The following is an 18,759-nucleotide window of genomic DNA, read 5'->3' as shown; positions in this document are numbered from 1 at the left end:
TAACAAAAACAAAACTAGACTAAAACTCGAACGTAAAATCAATGTAGTGGAGCATGTCATGTTTTGAAGATCAGAGTGACTTACCAGTCCACGGAATATTCAAGCAGAGTTAATCATTGGTTTCTCGAACTGATTCTACGGTGAATCATTTTGATAAATAATCTATGTAGACTTGTAACGAACTCAGAGAAAATAAAGGAAAGTGATAGAAACTCGTTGATAATTATTCCTTCAATAAATTATGTATGGTATGGGTGTGTAAACCTAATTACCTGCAAGGTAATTAGAGGTTTGTATTACAATTACCTTGCAGGGAAAAATAAGCCAGTATACATTACAATTACCTTCTGTTTTTGAGGTAGGTTTTGTAAATCTAATTACAAGTTGATCAATACCTATCCTGATCATTTACTTTGAAAGTACATTGCATTTTTCAAGTAATAGAAAACACTGTAGAATAAATAGGTGAGAACACAGAGGAAAATACTGATAATTGATTTAATTTTCAAGAGAAACTTAATTTACATTAAAGAATTAGGATTTAATTTAACCGACGCAAATATCCAAGAACAACTCAGTGACATCTAATTGTACTCCATCTTTTTCTTTGTATAAACAAGGTATCACTGCACACAACTACACAAATTAATCTTTCAAGTTAGGTAGAATCACACGACTAGATAGGCCTTCTTCAAGAGTTTTAACGTTGATGCATTAAAGTGACACGTATCATACATGTCTACCTAATAGATCAAATATGAAAATCAGACTATGGCTGAAGCAAATCTGTTCCCACTTTATGGCCTAGAGTTTCACTCCAAAACTCCAGAGATTGCAGATGATGAAGACTTAGAATAACGTTCAAGCAATGACAATACCTTAGCAACTTTCCTTCGAAGGTGTCCGTCTCCATAAATATTACTGCCGGTCAAACAAATCAAACGCGATCTAGCCGTCGTTCCATAATATTCCACCATTTCCTTTGACACAAAAACCTTCTCCAAAAGTCCTAAAGCTTCTGCCTTAAGTGACTCACTACCCCAAGTCAAAATCTCCAATAAAGGTCTCATTGCATTTTTCTCATGCAACAAACGAGCACCCCTCTGCGGATGCTCTTCCAATACCAATGTAGAAAGTGTTTGTATTGCTTCATAAGCAGTTGCATGAACCTCACCATGTAACAGCTTTATCAAACCAGGTAAAGCATTCGCTTCCAATAGACAAAATGTTGTGGTCACACTGCAGACGCTATCATGAGCTGCACATAAAGGAACGCGCGATGATTTGAAAAACCAGCAACCGTTTGGTTTGGAAATAACTGTGAGCTTTGGCGTGCTCATAGAAAGATCTCCGATGAAAGCTGCTGCAATTGCCTTTGCAGTGACTGAACCTGTATTGAGAAAATCAACAAGCAAAGGATATATTCCACGTTTAACCAAATCGCGTTGTGACTCGATATTTGTAGGATCTGTGAACCTGAAGAGTGCACTGAGAGCATTTTCTTTTGCTTCCATTTTGCCTGTTTTTAAAATGCTTATGATTGCATCAAGTCCTCCCATTTCAATCAACTTTGTAGTTAGTTCTCGTTCGGATTTTGGTAGGTTAGCTAGTAAGCCAGCTGCAGCCATTTGTACGTTATCATTGTCGTCGTTCTCGAGGAATCCAATCAAAGCTTCTAGCCTTCTAGGCTTGAAAAGGTATTCAACTACTCCTTCTGGTTCATGCTGAGAGAAAAGAAAGAGCAGGTTTATTGCAGTCTCTCGGACTTCTGAGTCAGAATCATCAAGAAGTGGAAGAATCAGAGATACACCATTGGCTGCAAGAATTGCTTTCTTCACTAAACCAGTCTCGAACTTGCAAATGCCAAGAAGAGCGCGTAGGGTGGGCTTACGGAGATTGTGGCCTGAGTTGGAACTCTGTTGCAAAACTAGCAATTTGGTGATAATTGAATCTAACTCAAGTTGTTTCCCTTCTCCATCAGTAAAGAAATCAATTCCATCGTCAGAAGAAGAAAGTTTCTCGAGGATTTCGGAGCATTTAATTGTAATGAATGACCTTGTCCGAGGAGAGAACATTAAACCTAGAATAAGAGGAACACCCCCAGATGAAGCAATGATTCCCTTGTTGGGATGAGATCCAGCTAGTTTAACCAGAGCTGATAATGAAAGGTCTTTCGATTCGATACTGCCAGACAGCATTTCTATCAAAGGAGTTATAACTCCTTCCTTTCCAAGTTGCATCAAGTTTAAATCATCCAACTCCAAATTAACTATGGCTTTTGCCATTGACATTCTTGAATCAGGTCCTGAGAAGAGAAGAAGCAGCAGAATAGTTAACTATATAATCTACTATGACCCTAGGGAATGGCATATAAGTGATTATGTATATGCAATTTATATTAAAAAAAAGAAGTCAAATTGTGTTCATATAATAAGTTGTTTTCGTAAGCTATCCTGACAAACTTATAGAATTAAGCTGAAAACAGCTTATAGACATGCCATACTATCTTCAACATAATGAAAACCATTCATCTCATGACGATAAACATGTTACAACAAGAAAACATTCAACCTTCTTACCTCGAATCATGCGATCAGCTAGTGGCTTATACCAGCCACAATTAGCAGCAGTGACAATGCTGTTTTCATTTATTTCAAAAAGCTCCATCAAAATTTTCATCGCCAGCTCTGCTGAATCGTTTCCAGGGTCCTTCACAAGGGTTACAAGGTTAAAAACTGCAGTGTCGTTCTCAGAAAGTTTTTTGCAAAAACATTGATTCCAACCAGATCTTTCTTGAAGCAACTCATGTAACAAATCAATTGCTGCCTTGGAAATGTTAGAGTTGCTTTCCAAGCACGAAATAATATGATCCCATCCTTGAGATTCAGCGAGTTTCTCCTATTACATTTTTATGCAAATGTTGAATTTAAATTAGTCCCCGCGATTGCACGTTTAACATATAAATAATAAAGTATAGTGAGTAATCATGAATACTAATTCTCAGTGGCAAGAAAGAAAGAAAAAAAAAAAAAAAAAAAAACATGTTTACCTTGTTTCTTGCATGCCCCTCTACAACATCCTTCAAAGTGATCAAAATCTTCATCTTCACTTCTCTGTCATTAGAGTTCCCAAGGATCGAGATAACGGTATCAGTAACCTCCCCAATAGAGATCCAATCCTTGTTAATAGAATTTTCAGCTATTAGAGCCTGCATTTGGCTCAGGGATTCTTTCAGATTAGAATTTAACGACAAATTTTCCCGGATAGACCTTATCAAAAGACAATAATTGAGTTCTCTCCACTCTTCGATCGATTGTCTTAGTGGAATGTTAGACCTTAAGCTAGTATCTTCAAGAACCTCTTGTGTTTCTGGATCTGTTCTGTTTCCATCATAAAACCAACTTTCAATAGCTGATCTCTCACATGTAGTGCCAGTGGAAAGGCTAACAGGATCAACCATAACAGCTCCGTTTATGCGGCAAAGGAAAGACTTAAGAGGTTGGATATATTTTTCCCTTGAATCATATCTCTCTATCACCTGAACCCTTTCAAAGTATTGATTCTTAACTTCTTCATAATCCCTTGCTGCATCGGCTCTAGAAAGTAACTTAATGATCTGCTCCAAGAAAACAAATTCGGCTTTTTCTTTCCTATTTGCAGCTTCTTCTTTTTCCTTCCTAATGCTGGCCAACTCTTTTCCTATCTCGGACGGTTCCACCGGCACGCCAACTGCCCTTGCAATCTCCTCAAGTATGTCATTTGCGAAAGCCTGGTCCTGTTTCTGATCTCTTAGTCCTTGGTTCAACTTGTCAACAATTTCAAGCTGAGACTGTGAAGCCTCGAACTCAACCCTTTGCATCTCACCTTGTAGTCTATCAACCTGATCAGAAATTCTCGATAGCACTTCAGTATTTGCAATAGACAGTGCAGCCAGAGACCTTCCAATATCCCTTGTAACTTGCTCAACTTCCTCGACTATGGACCGGCATTTAACTAGCAAGTAGAAACGGCCGCGGTTCTTGTACTTCTCAACCATATTATTCGCCCTTTTAACATCTGCTTCAAGGGACTCTAGAGCAACTCTAGCAGGTTGAGAATCGTTCAATTCTTGAAGCTGTAGTTCCTTGAGTACCGGCTCAATATCAAATAGGTATTTCGAAAGTGCCTTGAAACTCTCTTTTCCAATAAGAACATCAGCTGCTGCATGAGCAGTTCTCAAGACTTGGCTTGTTACCACAGTTAATATTGTACCTATTGGTATAAGTTCCAATCCTACCATGGTAAAAATTTATACACCTGCCAATTGTATCTCTTCTCTGGAATCAAATTCCTATAAATCAATCCTCTTGTAGAGTATAAAAAATATTCTGCACCAGTCCATTAATTCTAGAATAAGTCATTTAACAAATTAAGTATTTCTTGTAAAAAAAAAAAAAACAAATTAAGTATTTAATTCATAATACTTAGAAACAATTTTCCATATATAATTTTACATAAGTGTACTAGTAAATTCTATACTTCACTTTGAGATTGCAGCAACTATAATTTATCATGCTAAGGATAATGTTGTCTAGATTGCAAACTAAAAACAAGCAACTAGATAGAAATCGAAACGACATAATCAAATGACTAACTAAAGAGACATTATATTTATACAGCAAGTCACTTGTAACAATCTTGAAGAGAGTGGTAGACTTACCTTACCTCACAGAAGTTCCAAACTGGGGAGAGAATCTACAATAGAGAAGTTGAGATGATTGTGAATGATATAATTGTTTGTTGCAAAGAAGACATTATTTGGGAAGATAACTTATTAGAAAAGACATGAAGTAAGGAATGGTTTGAGGAAAAGACCAAGAAAGTATGTAGCAATTTTCTGATATTTTTTCTAATGTTTGATTTGGAAAGGTTTTACACGGTTTGACAAAGGTTCAGAGTGGAGATGGTCAGACCAATCAGTAAGACGCATTTTCTCTTCTAGATTCTTTTTTTCCTCCTAAATTTATTATTATTGGGGTCCCTAGAACGTGGTCCCTTGGCTATGTTTGCTTGGGTACAATCATAAATATATAAATGATTTTTCCTCAAAAAATTTAAATTAATAAATGATTTAAACACACAGATGAAATATATATATGAATTAATTATTTTTCTGTAAAAAAAACCAATTATTTATTTTAAAAATAAATATTTAGTATACATTTTCTTTTATTTCATTCATGTATTCTGCTCAAATAAAATTTTTGGATTTGTGATCAAACAAGTTTTACTTGGTCCCTGTGAACTTAACTCAGTTGGTAAGGACAAACCATAATATATGCAAGGTCATGGACAGGGTTCGAATCTTGAACACCACAAAAAAAAAAAAAAACAAGTTTTACTTCAACAAAAGAAACTCAATATTAGTAAAAAAAATACTCCCTCCGCTTCAAAATGAGTGTCGCTTTAGCAAAAAAAAATTGTTTCAAAATGAATGTCACTTTCAGTTTCCAATGCAATAATAATTTTTTCTTTTCAATTGTACCGTCCAATTAATACTTTGCACGCTACTTCCAAAGTATTACTTTTAAAACTAACCAATAGTTAATAAGGATAATTTGGTAAAATAACCATTCTCTTTCTTTTAATCATTGCATTTTTTAATATGTATGTAAACACCTAAAACGACACTCATTTTAAAACGGAAGGAGTAGTTTATACGAGAGAATGTAAAAGAAAAGTAGAAAAGTAGCATAAAAATTCTCAAATATTAATTATGTTTTTTTTTTGTAAGAAGTCAAACTATTCCTCTCATATTGAAATTGGAAGAATCGAATATGAAACATTGAGATGAACTTACTCTAAGATCTTACGCCAACACCATAAGGTCAAACTAAGTGAGTTTCAAACACTAATTATGTTACTATTATGTACTCTCATTGTACCTTATTACTCCCTCCGTCTCACGATAAATAATTGTCTCTTTAACATTTTCTCTTTTTCTTAAAATAATTGTCGTTTTAGACTATCAATGCAGCATTTATTATGTTTTTCCATTATTATACTCTTATTTATTGAATTTCATTCAACCTTACTATTACACTAACTACAATTAATAACGGTATTTTAGTAAATGATATTAATTTTACCATTGGAATCAACACAAGTAATCATTTCCTTAATAATCATGCACAAACCTTAAACAGACTATAATTTAGAGACGGAGGGAGTATAAGTCTCTTTGACTAATTTCACTAATATTGAGAAAGGTTGGTAGTGTAGTTAACGTGTTTATTTTGTATGTGAATATTACTTAATTGTCCTTTGCTTTTATGGGTATTTATCTTGTATGTGAATATTACTTATTTTGTACAAAGTTCTGCAATAGGATTGAAACAATTTTAAAGTCAGCAACTCTTTCAATCTCAATTAATGGTGCCCAGCATGGATGCTTTCACTGTGCTAGAGGGGTGAGACAAGGAGATCCCTTGTCCCCTATTCTTTTTTGTCTTGCTGAAGATGTGCTTAGGAGAAGCATTACCAAGCTAGTGGAGGAGGGAAAGTTGGAATTAATGAAGGGAACTAGACATGTTAATATTCTGTCTCACACCTTGTACGCAGACGATATAATGATTTTTTATAAAGGGAAGATTTCCTGCATCAATGCTTTGATTCATACCTTCACCAGATATGCTCAAGCCTCAGGTCAGATTATTAACACCAGTAACTCAACTTTATACTCAAGAGGAATCAATAATTCTAGACTGCAACATATTGTTAATTTAGTTGGTTTCAATGTTGGTACCCTGCCTTTCAATTATCTTGGGGTTCCAATCTTCAAAGGTAAGCCTATAGCTAGATATCTTCAGCCAGTAGCAGATAAAGTGAAAGCTAAGCTATCTGCATGAAAAGCTTCTTTATTGTCTATTACAGGTAGAATTCAGCTTGTCAAATAAGTTGTTTTGAGTATGCTAGTTCACACCATCTCAATCTATCATTGGCCAGTCTCCTTGTTGAAAGACTTAGAAGCTACAATCAGAAAATTCATATGGAGTGGAGATATTCACAAAAGTAAATTAGTAAATGTAGCTTGGAAAAAGCTTTGTAAACCAACTGCTCAGGGAGGCCTAGGAGTGAGATCTTGGATAACTCTAAATCAGGCCACTAATCTTAAGTTATGTTGGGACATGGTTCATTCCAATGAAGACTGGTCAAAGCTTCTTCTTAGAAGAGTATTCAGAAATGACAAAACAATTACTCACCACATTTTTTCCTCCATTTGGTCTACTGTTAAATGTAAATGGAATACTATGATGGAGAATTCTTGCTGGCTCTTAGGTGATGGGAGATCTATCAGGTTCTGGCATGATTCTTGGTGTGGTGTCCCTTTCACCTATTTTCATAATAATAATTCATTTTTAATGATAGTGATATGGTTTGTGATTTCATTCTTGAAAATAGATGGAATCTGCCCCCTCATTTCTCATCAGCCTTCCCTAAGATAAGGAGTCTTGTGAACAATGAAATCATCCCAATTTCTCCTCAGAATGATGAATTAGTTTGGAAAGAAACTACAAATGGGCAATTATCTCTTAAAGATACATATATTTTCAAAGCTAACAGCTTTCAGGAGCTTCATTGGGCTAAATCCATCTGGTCTCTATACATCCCTCCATCTAAATCTCTTTTAGTCTGGAGATTCATGCATGATAAAATCCTTGTTGATGAAAAACTTAAGGAAAGAGGTCTCTTAATTCCATCAATGTGCAGCAGCTGCAGACATCAAGAGGAATCAACTTTTCATCTCTTCTTCACTTGCGCTTTTGCTACTCATTTGTGGAGATGGTTTGCTTCTGTCCTTAATTTGTCTCTTTCCTTCCCAACTGTTGATGATCTATGGAAAGATTGTGATAAGGGATGGTCCCCTCAATGCAAGCTTACTATTCAGGCAACCATTATCTATATCTTAAATGCAATTTGGTGTTCTAGAAACAATGCAAGATTTAACAACAAAAACACTCATCGGAAGTTTGCAGTTTCCCAAATTATTTCAAGTGTTTCTTTGTCTGCTAACCTGTCAAGGCTATCAGCTAGCTCTTCTATTACAGAATTTTTAATCATGAAATTTCTCAATGTCAGCATTCATCCTCCAAGGAGTCTTACTGTCAAGGAGGTTATCTGGCACCCTCCTATTTAGAGATGGATTAAATGCAACTGTGATGGGGCTGCTACACCGACTCCTCTCAAAGCTGCATGTGGCGGAATTTTTAGAAATCATAATGCTCATTTTCTTGGTTGCTTTGCCGAAGGGCTAGGGCAAGGGAACTCTTTGTTTGCAGAACTTTGTGGAGCTATGACGGCCATTGAATTTGCAAAGGAGAAGAATTAGAGCAATTTTTGGTTAGAAACTGACTCAATGTCAGTGGTTCTTGCTTTTAAATCTCAGGGCTTGGTTTCTTGGCAATTAAAAAATAGATGGATGAATTGCCTTGTAGCCACCACTCAGATGAATTGTTTGGTGACACACATTTACAGAGAAGGCAACGCTTGTGCATATGCCTTAGTTAACATAGGTCTCACTCTAGATAACTTTGTATATTATCATAGGCTAAATTGCATTTTTGGTCCCTTAACTATTTAGGTAGTATCACTTTGGTCCCTTAACTAAAATTCGATTTATTTTGGTCCCTTAACTTCTCTTTGTTATACATTTTGGTCCTTTCCGTTAGTTTTAATTCAAAAACGTTAGGTTTTCTTCATTTTCTTCTAGAATTTTTCTGGGATTCTTGTTGTTGAAGGTTGATGGAGATGATATGAAGATGAAAAAGATGAGAAGAAGATGAAGAAAACCTAACGTTTTTGAATTAAAACTAACGGAAAGGACCAAAATGTGTAACAAATAGAAGTTAAGGGACCAAAATAAATTGAATTTTAGTTAAGGGACCAAAGTGATACTACCTAAATAGTTAAGGGACCAAAAATGCAATTTAGCCTACTATCATACTATCCCTTTGCAAGTTAGGAGTGATTATGTTAAAAATAGGTTTGGTTGGCCTAATTTTAGGTTTAATCACTATTGAGAAGGTTATGGTTTGGTCCCCCATCTCTTTTTTGTAACAATCTTTTTTGGTATATCTTTAGGATTGCTAGCTCACTGCTACAATCCCAATTTAAAAAAAAAAAAAAAAAAAGTGTATTTAATTTGACTTTTCATATTCCAAGGCAAGTTAGTAGTATTAATTAGGATATATTCAAAAAAAAATTAATAAATATGTCCAGTGATTCGTATAGAAATTTATATTTAGGGACAATTTTTTAAAAATAGGCTTATAATTATGGACGGAGGGAGTATCTTTTTAAGGTAATAGACACTTCTTAAAAATATGATTAATTATGTTGAATTCAATAATAAAATGTTGTGTATAGTGTAAAATACTCGAGGAAGAACCCTTTTAATTACTAAAGTTTTTAAATATTTTGTAATGTATTAAGAAATTAGACTCATTCAATGTCACACTTTCATATTTATATTTTCAAAACAATCTTAATAGAGAAAATAAACATAAAAGAAAAATAATAAATCACTATTTTACTATTGTTTTTATTATCGATAAATTATATATTAATTTTTTTTAACGGTATTACAGAATATGGCATTATTGTAAGAGTTAGTAGTATTGGTCTAAAAAATTAAACAAAGTTGTATTAGTATCAAATCAAATTAAAAAAATAAAACAATCAAGGTTGCATTCTCCTATCAAAATAAATAGACAATCTTTGGATATTTAGTTATCATTGTTATTGATATATTTAAGTCACGGAACATCAATCAACAATAATCATGTCTTACAATAATCAACAATAAAATTATAATGACTAAAATTATGGAATATATATATTTGCGTGTGTGTACAAGTGCATGTGTGTGCGTGTATGTGTGTCATTTATATGGTTTCTATATATATATATATTATATATGTCACTTATTTGGAGCAACTATAATTCTGTGAACATATTTTTGTCTACGAATAATTAATGTGAGTTGTTTCATAAATTTGTAGCAAGTATTGTGTGCACATTTTATCCATGGAGAATTGATGTGAGTTCAAATGTTAGTTTTCTTGTATGTTATTTAATGACAGTGGATACTAATGTGATGTGTGCAAGTATTTACGAATCATTGAACATCCATTTTGTCTATGGATAATCATTTCTAATTGTAATGTTTCTAGATATGATATTTTGCTTGTTTAAAATAAATATTTAGGTTAATCTTTCTGTGAAAGATTCAACACCAAACTTTAGCTTTTGTTTAAATATGTTTGGTTTAAAAAAAAAACAATTAAAATTGGCTAATGTAAGTTTTATTTTGGATATATTATATGTAGATATGGTGAAGTAAAATTGTTTTGCAGGGTCAAGATCACTCATATATGTAATAGTATTGAAAATATTATTTGCAATTATGAATGTGGTGAGTGGTGACCAAACCGACGTTAAGTTATAAGATGAGTATTAGACCAAAAAAATAAAATAAAATGAGTAGCTATGTGTAATGTGGTTTACCAAAATTTTGTAGGATTCCTTACCATAACGCCTCTTGCTTATTTTTTTTTTTGGTCAAGTAGCCTCTTGCTTATTACTTCGAGATATTTATAATCCTCTAGATATGATATTTTGCTTGTTTAGAATAAAGGTAAATTCTAGAGTGAGAGATCAATTAAGTCCCTCACCGGTGGACCACTTAATTTGAGCGTTAGATCAAAGTAAGACTACGAGATCTGATAGTTATTATCACACCAAATCCAAGTTATTTCTCTCTCCCTTTCTGTCTTTCAACCGCTTGAAAGATTCATTTATGTATGCTGAGTGCCTCTTCCTCTCATTACCAAAATTTTGTAGGATTCATTACCATAACGCCTCTTGCTTATTACCAACCACAATGTCACCCAAGTATTATCCCTTCCTCTCATTACCGAGTAACTTTAACAATGGATGAGCTTTTGTATTGTTAAGACTGTGAGTTAACATATTTTTTAAGTTTTTAATTTTTTTTCTTACCATTTTATTTCAAAGAAGGATCAAATTTTAGGAATCTACGGTTTAACATAATTTTTTTGTTAGATATGTGAGTTTAACAACTACCATCAATCAGCCATGGCAGATCTCTGCACAATATCATCTACGGTTTCTCTGTGCGTCTCACTACCACCATGCCACATTTCAAATGCAGCATCCATGTTTTGAGAATAGCACTTGTACCCACGTTAAAAACTTGAGAACTTTGAGAAAAAGAACATCCCTTACAAAAATGGGCAATGATAGAAGAGAAGATTGATACATTTGTGCACAGACTCACAAAACACCATCAAAATTTTTTAATCCAAATCATCAATAATTATTTTTGAAGATTTATAAAACTTGATCCCAAAATCATCAGCCAATAATTTCAAGAGATATAGAGAGAAACAGAAAAAAGAGTAAATTTTTGTGATTACTTGATTAGAATTAAAAATTTATTTGGAAGTTGACATGGTTGGGTGGTTGATAGTTGTTGCTATTGGGAGTTTGACAGCAGTTGCCATTGCGTGAGAGGAAGAGAGAAGAAAGAAGGAAACAATTATTATGTATGAGAGATGCATTGTAAGATAAGGTAGGACAACATAATCTAATGGCTTTTTTTCATGGTTCACGGTGAGGGACTTGATTGGACCCTCACTCTAAAATTCACCTAGAATAAATATTTAGGTTGGTTTTTTTTTTGAAAAATTCAGTACCAAACTTTAACTTTTGTTTAAATCTGTTCGTTTTTTTTAAACAAACATTGGCTAATGTAGTTTTTATTTTTTTGGATATTTTATATGCAAATATGGTGAAGCAAAATTGTTTTTGCTAGGTCAAGACTACTCATATATATAATAACATTGAAAATATTAATTATTAATAATATTTTCAATGTTATTATATATATGAATAGTCTTGACAATTCTTTATGTAACTATCATATAGCTTAACAATTCATCGTGGTATACACATAAAATAATTCGTTAGGGGGCGTTTGTTTCACGGATACAAAAATTATTCTCTAGAATAACATTCCCAGGAATATATTCCTTGGAATTATATTCCTAGGAATATTTTAAAAAAGTGTTTGGTTATCAATTTGAATTCCTTGGAACTTTCTTTCTAAATTCTTGGGAATACTAAAAATATGTTTAAAATGTATAATCCCAGGAATAAATGTCAAAATTATTAAAATACCCTTTTACATTCAATAGATGAAAAATAATATTTTTCATGTTATTTTTAATCAAGCAAAGTAAATTATGTGAGTCAACAAAGGTATTGGTCAGAGTATATACTTGTTTTTTAATACATAACAAGAGTACCCTGTTTCAAGTTGTTACACGCCATTTAATTGAAGGCTGGCAGGCTGCCCAACACCTTTGACATGCAACAGCAACAGAATGGTGGATGCCCGCTCGAATATCAGTCACCGAAACTCGCATTTGCGCGGCCCAGCTCCGCTAGTACAGCAGCCTGGCAGGCCGAGAATCTGTCCAGCAGTTAAAAAAACGCAAAAAACAAAACATAAGACACAAACCTGTTATGGATGGATCTGGATCCAGATGAGTGAAAAGAGAGAGCAAAGAGGGGTTTATATATACGTGGGTTTCTATTAATTTAGAAAACGCATGGGAAAAATTAGGAGGGAAGAAGCGCGAGTAAAATAGGGGTATGGGTGGGTTTTCGCCATGAATGTGGAGATTTCATTCCCAGGAATTGAAGATTCCAGCCCACCACCCCCGAGAATAAAAATAGAGAGTCAACGGGTAAATAAGATTCCTGAGAATCATTTATTCCTGAGTATATTATTTTTGTTCCCTTCTACCAAACATAGGAATATCGTATTTAATACCTTTATTCCCAGGAATATATTTTTTATCTCCCAAACAAACACCCCCTTAGATTTCAAAATATGTTAAATTTCCAAAAGTAAAACATAATATACATATATAAACATAATATTAAACATAGCAATTAATATTATGTTTAATATTATATTTTTTCCTTTTATGTTTAATATTATGTTTTACTTTTGGAAATCTAACATATTTTGAAACTAACTAATTATTTTATGTGTATACCACGACGAATTGTTAAGCTATATGATGGTTACATAAAGAATTGTTTTATGCGTATAACATGTAGCTGTTCAATTTTGACTTTCGATAATGGCCCAAATATTCCACTCTATCCGTAGCAAAATTGCACTTTTCTTTTCTAAAGAAAAGTTGATTGGCTCTTGAATTGAAGGACTATAACCAAAAAAAGGAGTCAATTGAGTCCTTATTTGTGCTTGAGGGGCTGGTTGTTTCTATAATATATTTTGCTTAGCTTCTTAAAAAAAAAATTGAATCCTTATTTTAGTTTATGTACAAAGTCCTTTTCTAAAACTATGTTTTACTTTTACATTTACTTTGTGTGAATGAAATTTTGAAATCTAACGAATTGTTTTCTTTTCTAATATTATGGAAGATATTAGCACTTAGCTTCTTAGGGTAATAATTTTATCATTACTTATTGTTAAAAATATTAATCAAATACGTTTTTATTTAACTTAAATGTTTAATTTAACAACGGACATGCCAATTCATGAGACAACTTTAAAATAAACATTGTTAAATTAATATTATATTTAATATTAACTTTTGATATATCAAGACAAATTGGTAGTATTAATAAGGAGTATATTTAGAGAAAGAGGAATCAATACATCTAAAAATTTGTATATGATCTTATATTTAGGGACAATTTTTTTTTTTTTTGGTAAACTACTCCTATAAATAGGGACTAAGGGAGTAAATAAAACAATCAAGGTTTTCTTCTCCTATCAAAATAAATAGACAATTTTTTGATATTTAGTTATCATTGTCATTGATATATTCAAGTCACATAACATCAATCAACAATAAAACTATAATGACTAAAGTTGTGGAATCTAGTAATATATATGTGTATGTGCGCGCGCTCGTGCACGCGCGTGTGTGTATATGTGTCATTTATATAGTTTTTATATAGGTTTAAATGCTCTTTTAGTCCCTTAACTATTTAATTGGTATCGCTTTGGTCCCTTAACTAAAAAAAAGATTGTTTGAGGATTTTAAGTTTTTTTTTAGTCTCGTTTTGATCCCTTCTGTTAGGTTTCCGTTAGGTTTTTAAAAAAAAGTTAACTTCTGGACACGTGTCACCTTGTCATTGGCTCTGAGTTTTTTTTTTACCAATTTTTTTTTAAATATATATATTTTTAAAAAAAAAAAATCTCAAAGCCAATAACAAAGTGACACGCAGTGGCGGAGCCAGATACTTTTAGTAGTGGGGGCAACAATTTAATCTCTAAACTATCACATTATTTTCAAATTTAATCTTTAATATGTAAATATAATAAGTGATCCAATTAAATTGATTGATTTCATATACTTTAAGAGCTAAATTGATGGATTTCAGGTTTTATTTGTTGACAAAAACAGAAACTGATTTAATTTTTTTAGGCACAAACGAATTTTATATAGTTTAAGAATTACTTATTATAATTTTATAGTTTATGAAATAAATTTAAGAATTATCTTCTTGAATTTTGAATTACTACGGTCTTCTTTTCCTGATTAAAAAAAACTGTAAGACAAAATATATAACAAATTAATATTCAACATGTTTTTTGATTGCTTGGTTAGAAACATTGGCAATCCCTTCTAATTTAAACTTTTAAGTCTTACCATAATATAGTATAATAATCATCATATCATATAATTAAAGGGGATAAAACCAACAACTAAGATGTCGAGGGTAATGTAGTCAAACTTAAATATAAGTAATTATTTGTAATTTTGTATAGGTGTAAGTTATGATTATACTATACATTGGTATACCGAATGAAAAGATATTGTCATTGATTCTGAGAATTTTTTACAAAAAAAAATATAATATATATATTAAAAAAAATTATTTTTTTTTATAAAAATATATATATTTTTTTTGTAAAAAATAAAATAAAATCTCAGAGCCAATACAAGGTGACACGTGTCCACACTTAACGTTTTTTTATTAGAACTGACGGAAACCTAACAGAAGGGACCAAAACGAGACTAAAAAAAAAACTTAAAATCCTCAAACAATCTTTTTTTAGTTAAGGGACCAAAACGATACCAATTAAATAGTTATGGGACCAAAAGAACATTTAAGCCTTTTTATAATTATATACTCCCTCCGTCCCAAATTGTATGTCGCTTTAGGGAAATTTTTTTGTCCTAAATTATATGTCGCTTTACAATATCAATGCAACATTAATGTCATTTTTAAGTCAATGGATTGAACGATGTAGAATATACCAACGTCTTTAGTTTTAGTTACCACACCTGCAAAGTAGTTATTTATTCTACATCGTTCAACATCAATGCAATATTAATGTTATTTTTAATTATCAACATATGAAGAAAAGATTAAATTATCAACATATGAAGAAAATAAAGAGCAAATTAACTAATTAGAAGCATTTGCATCTACATTTCATTTCTAATTATAATTTCATCTCCATCTAATTAGTTAGGATAGTGATGAGCTGGCACTAATATATAACTCAATGTAATGAACCTTCACAAACTAATGAAAATCAGTTACAAATTTTCTCCATTTAGAACTTTTTCTCTCTCAACCATGGAGGTTCATTCTTCTCTGATAAATTATTCAATGAGACTTATAAGTTATTTTTCTAACATCCTATTTTCCTTGACATTGGAAAACGGTGTTACGCCTAGATAATTAAATTTCTAATATGAAGTAAGTTTCAAATTATTATTTTCAATAGTAATTTAATTAAGTTATTAAAATTTATTTTAAAAAATCTCTTTCTTGCGTTTCTTTCATTAGATTGAAGATCTTGGTTATCTAATCATAAACATTAAATTATTGACTAATAATTAGCATAACGTATATTAATATCTATGTATAATTTTGTAACCAACCTAATTTTTTGAGGTTGGAGTTTCAATCACAATGTCCAAGTCAAAAAATAATAATTTGCAAACACAAAATTTAGTATTAAAAAAACTCTTCATTCCTATTTTTTATTTTTTTTTTATAGAAAAAGTAATATAGAAGTAAATACTTAAACATAATGGGTAATATTATGCATTAAGAAGTAATAAAAAATAAACATCATGGATTTGGAGTCATTCGAATTCTTATTAAAGCCACAATCACTTTCATCATAAAATCACCTCAATATTCAAGTGTGAACCAGTTTCATGATCATCATGGAGAATCATCACATCTTCAATCTCTTGGTTTATATGTGTCATCGTACATTTTACAATTTCTGCCCAACATAATCACAAACTATTTATTTAAAATATAAAAGAAAAACACAACAATAAATTAACAAAATTCAAAAAATCCAACTAAGCATTTATCCATGGATTTGGAGTTTCTTTGCACACTGCGAATCAAATGTTCAAATAACACTCAAATTCATGTTTTACAAAATAAATCATGTTACATAAAATAAGCATGAATAAATCAGACAAATGAGAGAATATGTAACTCCTATGATATACTCTTATGAAATTTCAACAAATATGCAATATCAATTAATATGTAACCCCTATAGTTGAAAACGAAATTCCATTCAATGTAAGTAGTACCAATAATTACTTCGGAAGTATGTAGAGTATTTATTCAACCACCAGAAAAACTTAAACTTTCATTTTATCTAACAATTGCTGAACTGAAGACTCCTTATGTTGAAAAATACGATAACTTTTTTCCTTCCAAATAAAATCAATCACATGTCATCCAAATCAATTGAAAACAAAAACGGATCCTTTTAAGGAACACTCCTAAACAACCAAATTTCGCTATGCTACAATACAACGTGTGAAACTATAGTTATTTGTTCGACTCCAGTACGGTATAGCGCAACCATCTTGAAGAATCAAACGCTCTCCAGCCCCTGACTCAACAACCCTATTATTTGCTGAGTTCTCGAATTTCGAAAGTTGCTCAAGTGCTGTAGACAGTTGATTATAATCAAAATTTTCTACTGCAAATTAAATCACACATGGTCAAAGCAAATTAACAAAATATAAGCAAAACACATTCTTTGTAAAGCAGCTAAGACCATAGTAGAGACAACCAACCTATTAAAAATATCATTTAATCTTTACTTATTGAAAATTCCACCAGGAAAGTTAGCTGTGGAAATGACTGCTTCTCCAATTTGTACAAAAATTAAGAGACCGACTCATGTGTTGATGAGTGCTAGCAGTAGCATCATATTCTCTAACTCAATTTTCAACACTATTTTTATTGATTAAAATTCACATTAGTCTCATCAAATCATATGAATTTTGTATAAATTTTTTGGAATCCATGTAAATTTTAATTAATAAAAAAGTGTGTTGAAAAGTGTGAGATAGTGTATGTTGCTATTACTAATACATTAGTATTATTCAATAATTGCTGGTTAACTTTATGCTTTGGATTTTCCCTCAAAAAAAAACTTTATGCTTTTGATTTTATTTTTGATTCCAAACTGTCCCCAAGTTGTGTCACACGTACTCTCCTAGGATATCAAAAAGTAAATAGAAAATAAAGTTTTTGTGTAGTGGACGACTCAATGAACGATCATAATACCTCAGTCTTAATAAACTTTTTTCTTGAAAGAGAAGCTTGTTAGATGATATTTTTGTTTAAGGTATGTATTGTCCGTTATTGTGTAGTCATTATCATATGTAATGTGATATATTAATTAGCCAACAGTAAGATTTTTGAAGCCAACTTGCATGAAGCGTAATTGATCATATAAACATGATGAAGCATAATGAAGAGTTACGGAATTGTAAATTTCCTACAGTGTGTCTTCAACTTCAAATCAAATATCTCTCCATCTAGTATGCAAGGTTTTACAACTCGAGAGTTTACCTCAACTTATTTTAGCTATGTAAACTTGAATCGTAAACTCGTACGAGTTTACCTAAAATTAAAATTATATAAAATTTATTATATATAAAGCAATTAACCACATTTAAATAATAAACTCTAACAATAAAAAACAAAATTTAACAGTACATTTAAACTCTGTTTCATCTTCAGTCGTAACTTTCACTTCACTTGTTCCATTTTCTCATTTAATTGAATGATTTCAAATCAATCAATAATAACAAACTTCTGAATGCATTCGCTAAAATTCAATGTATGTCATTGTCACGCATTAGCGTAGCTTCTGTACATAACAAGCTGGAAAAAACGAGTTATGTTAACCGTAAAGGCAACATTTTAGCACCTTGGGATTGAAAAAAGAATTGGATTTTGAAAGAAAATGAGACAAAAAAAAAAAACCAAAAAAATAAATTAAAAAAATCAAAGGTAAACTCGGACGAGTTTACTCCGAGTTTACACGAGTTTACCGAATTTAACACGTGTTAACTCGGTCAACCTCGTCAAACTTTCCGATTTCACCAAAAATCGAATTTACCTCCGAGTTAACACATTTTTGCCACCTTAAAACGTAAACTCGGACGAGTTTACGAGTTAACACTCAATTTGTGAAAGAGTGATAGTATGTACACTTTCAAGTCCAATTACTTATGTTCCGACATCAAGTCTACAACACTACGTTTTGAAGGTATGTCCGTTTTGAGCCACTATGTGAGTCTCACGGTTTTGTGCTTTGTAAGTATCTTGATGTGGTGGGTGTCTTATATAAACTATGGTTAATCTTGA

General features: G+C 31.9%; 2 protein-coding genes across 4 annotated transcripts; one reads left to right on the top strand and one right to left on the bottom strand.

Moving 5' to 3' along the window:
* Positions 1-462: 462 nt before the first annotated feature.
* LOC25484466 (U-box domain-containing protein 44) lies at positions 463-4,960 on the bottom strand. Of its 3 annotated transcripts, none has more exons than XM_024781171.2 (4): positions 4,700-4,960; positions 3,050-4,386; positions 2,580-2,898; positions 463-2,305 (listed from the first exon to the last, which is right to left on the bottom strand). In XM_024781171.2, exons 2-4 carry the CDS (start codon positions 4,277-4,279, stop codon positions 813-815), a joined length of 3,042 nt encoding a protein of 1,013 aa, XP_024636939.1. In that variant the 5' UTR covers positions 4,280-4,386; positions 4,700-4,960; the 3' UTR covers positions 463-812. The 3 variants fall into 3 exon arrangements, with proteins under 3 accessions (XP_024636939.1, XP_024636933.1, XP_013468759.1); XM_024781165.2 differs by having other exon boundaries at positions 3,050-4,367; XM_013613305.3 differs by having other exon boundaries at positions 3,050-4,367; positions 4,705-4,960.
* Positions 4,961-7,292: 2,332 nt separating this feature from the next.
* LOC112418617 (uncharacterized) lies at positions 7,293-8,176 on the top strand. Its single transcript, XM_024775049.1, has 2 exons — positions 7,293-7,336; positions 7,441-8,176. The coding sequence occupies exons 1-2, from the start codon at positions 7,293-7,295 to the stop codon at positions 8,174-8,176; spliced, it is 780 nt and encodes a 259-aa protein (XP_024630817.1).
* The last annotated feature ends 10,583 nt before the right edge of the window (positions 8,177-18,759 follow it).

This window comes from Medicago truncatula, chromosome 1 (genome assembly GCF_003473485.1).
Source record: "Medicago truncatula cultivar Jemalong A17 chromosome 1, MtrunA17r5.0-ANR, whole genome shotgun sequence".
Classification (NCBI taxonomy): Eukaryota; Viridiplantae; Streptophyta; class Magnoliopsida; order Fabales; family Fabaceae; genus Medicago; species Medicago truncatula.
The sequence above is the reverse complement of the archived record's forward strand: the minus strand, read 5'-3'. Positions and strand labels throughout refer to the sequence as shown.

Bases quoted from the DNA above. Each gene is read 5' to 3' on its own strand.
- LOC25484466 (XM_024781171.2), bottom strand. From the start codon at position 4,279: ATGGTAGGATTGGAACTTATACCAATAGGTACAATATTAACTGTGGTA. The intron at 2,899-3,049 runs GTAAACATGTTT...AAAATGTAATAG, and splicing joins AGGGGCATGCAAGAAACAAG to GAGAAACTCGCTGAATCTCA. The intron at 2,306-2,579 runs GTAAGAAGGTTG...TTCTCTTCTCAG, and splicing joins AGCTGATCGCATGATTCGAG to GACCTGATTCAAGAATGTCA.
- LOC112418617 (XM_024775049.1), top strand. From the start codon at position 7,293: ATGGAGAATTCTTGCTGGCTCTTAGGTGATGGGAGATCTATCAG. The intron at 7,337-7,440 runs GTTCTGGCATGA...TCTTGAAAATAG, and splicing joins GGTGATGGGAGATCTATCAG to ATGGAATCTGCCCCCTCATT.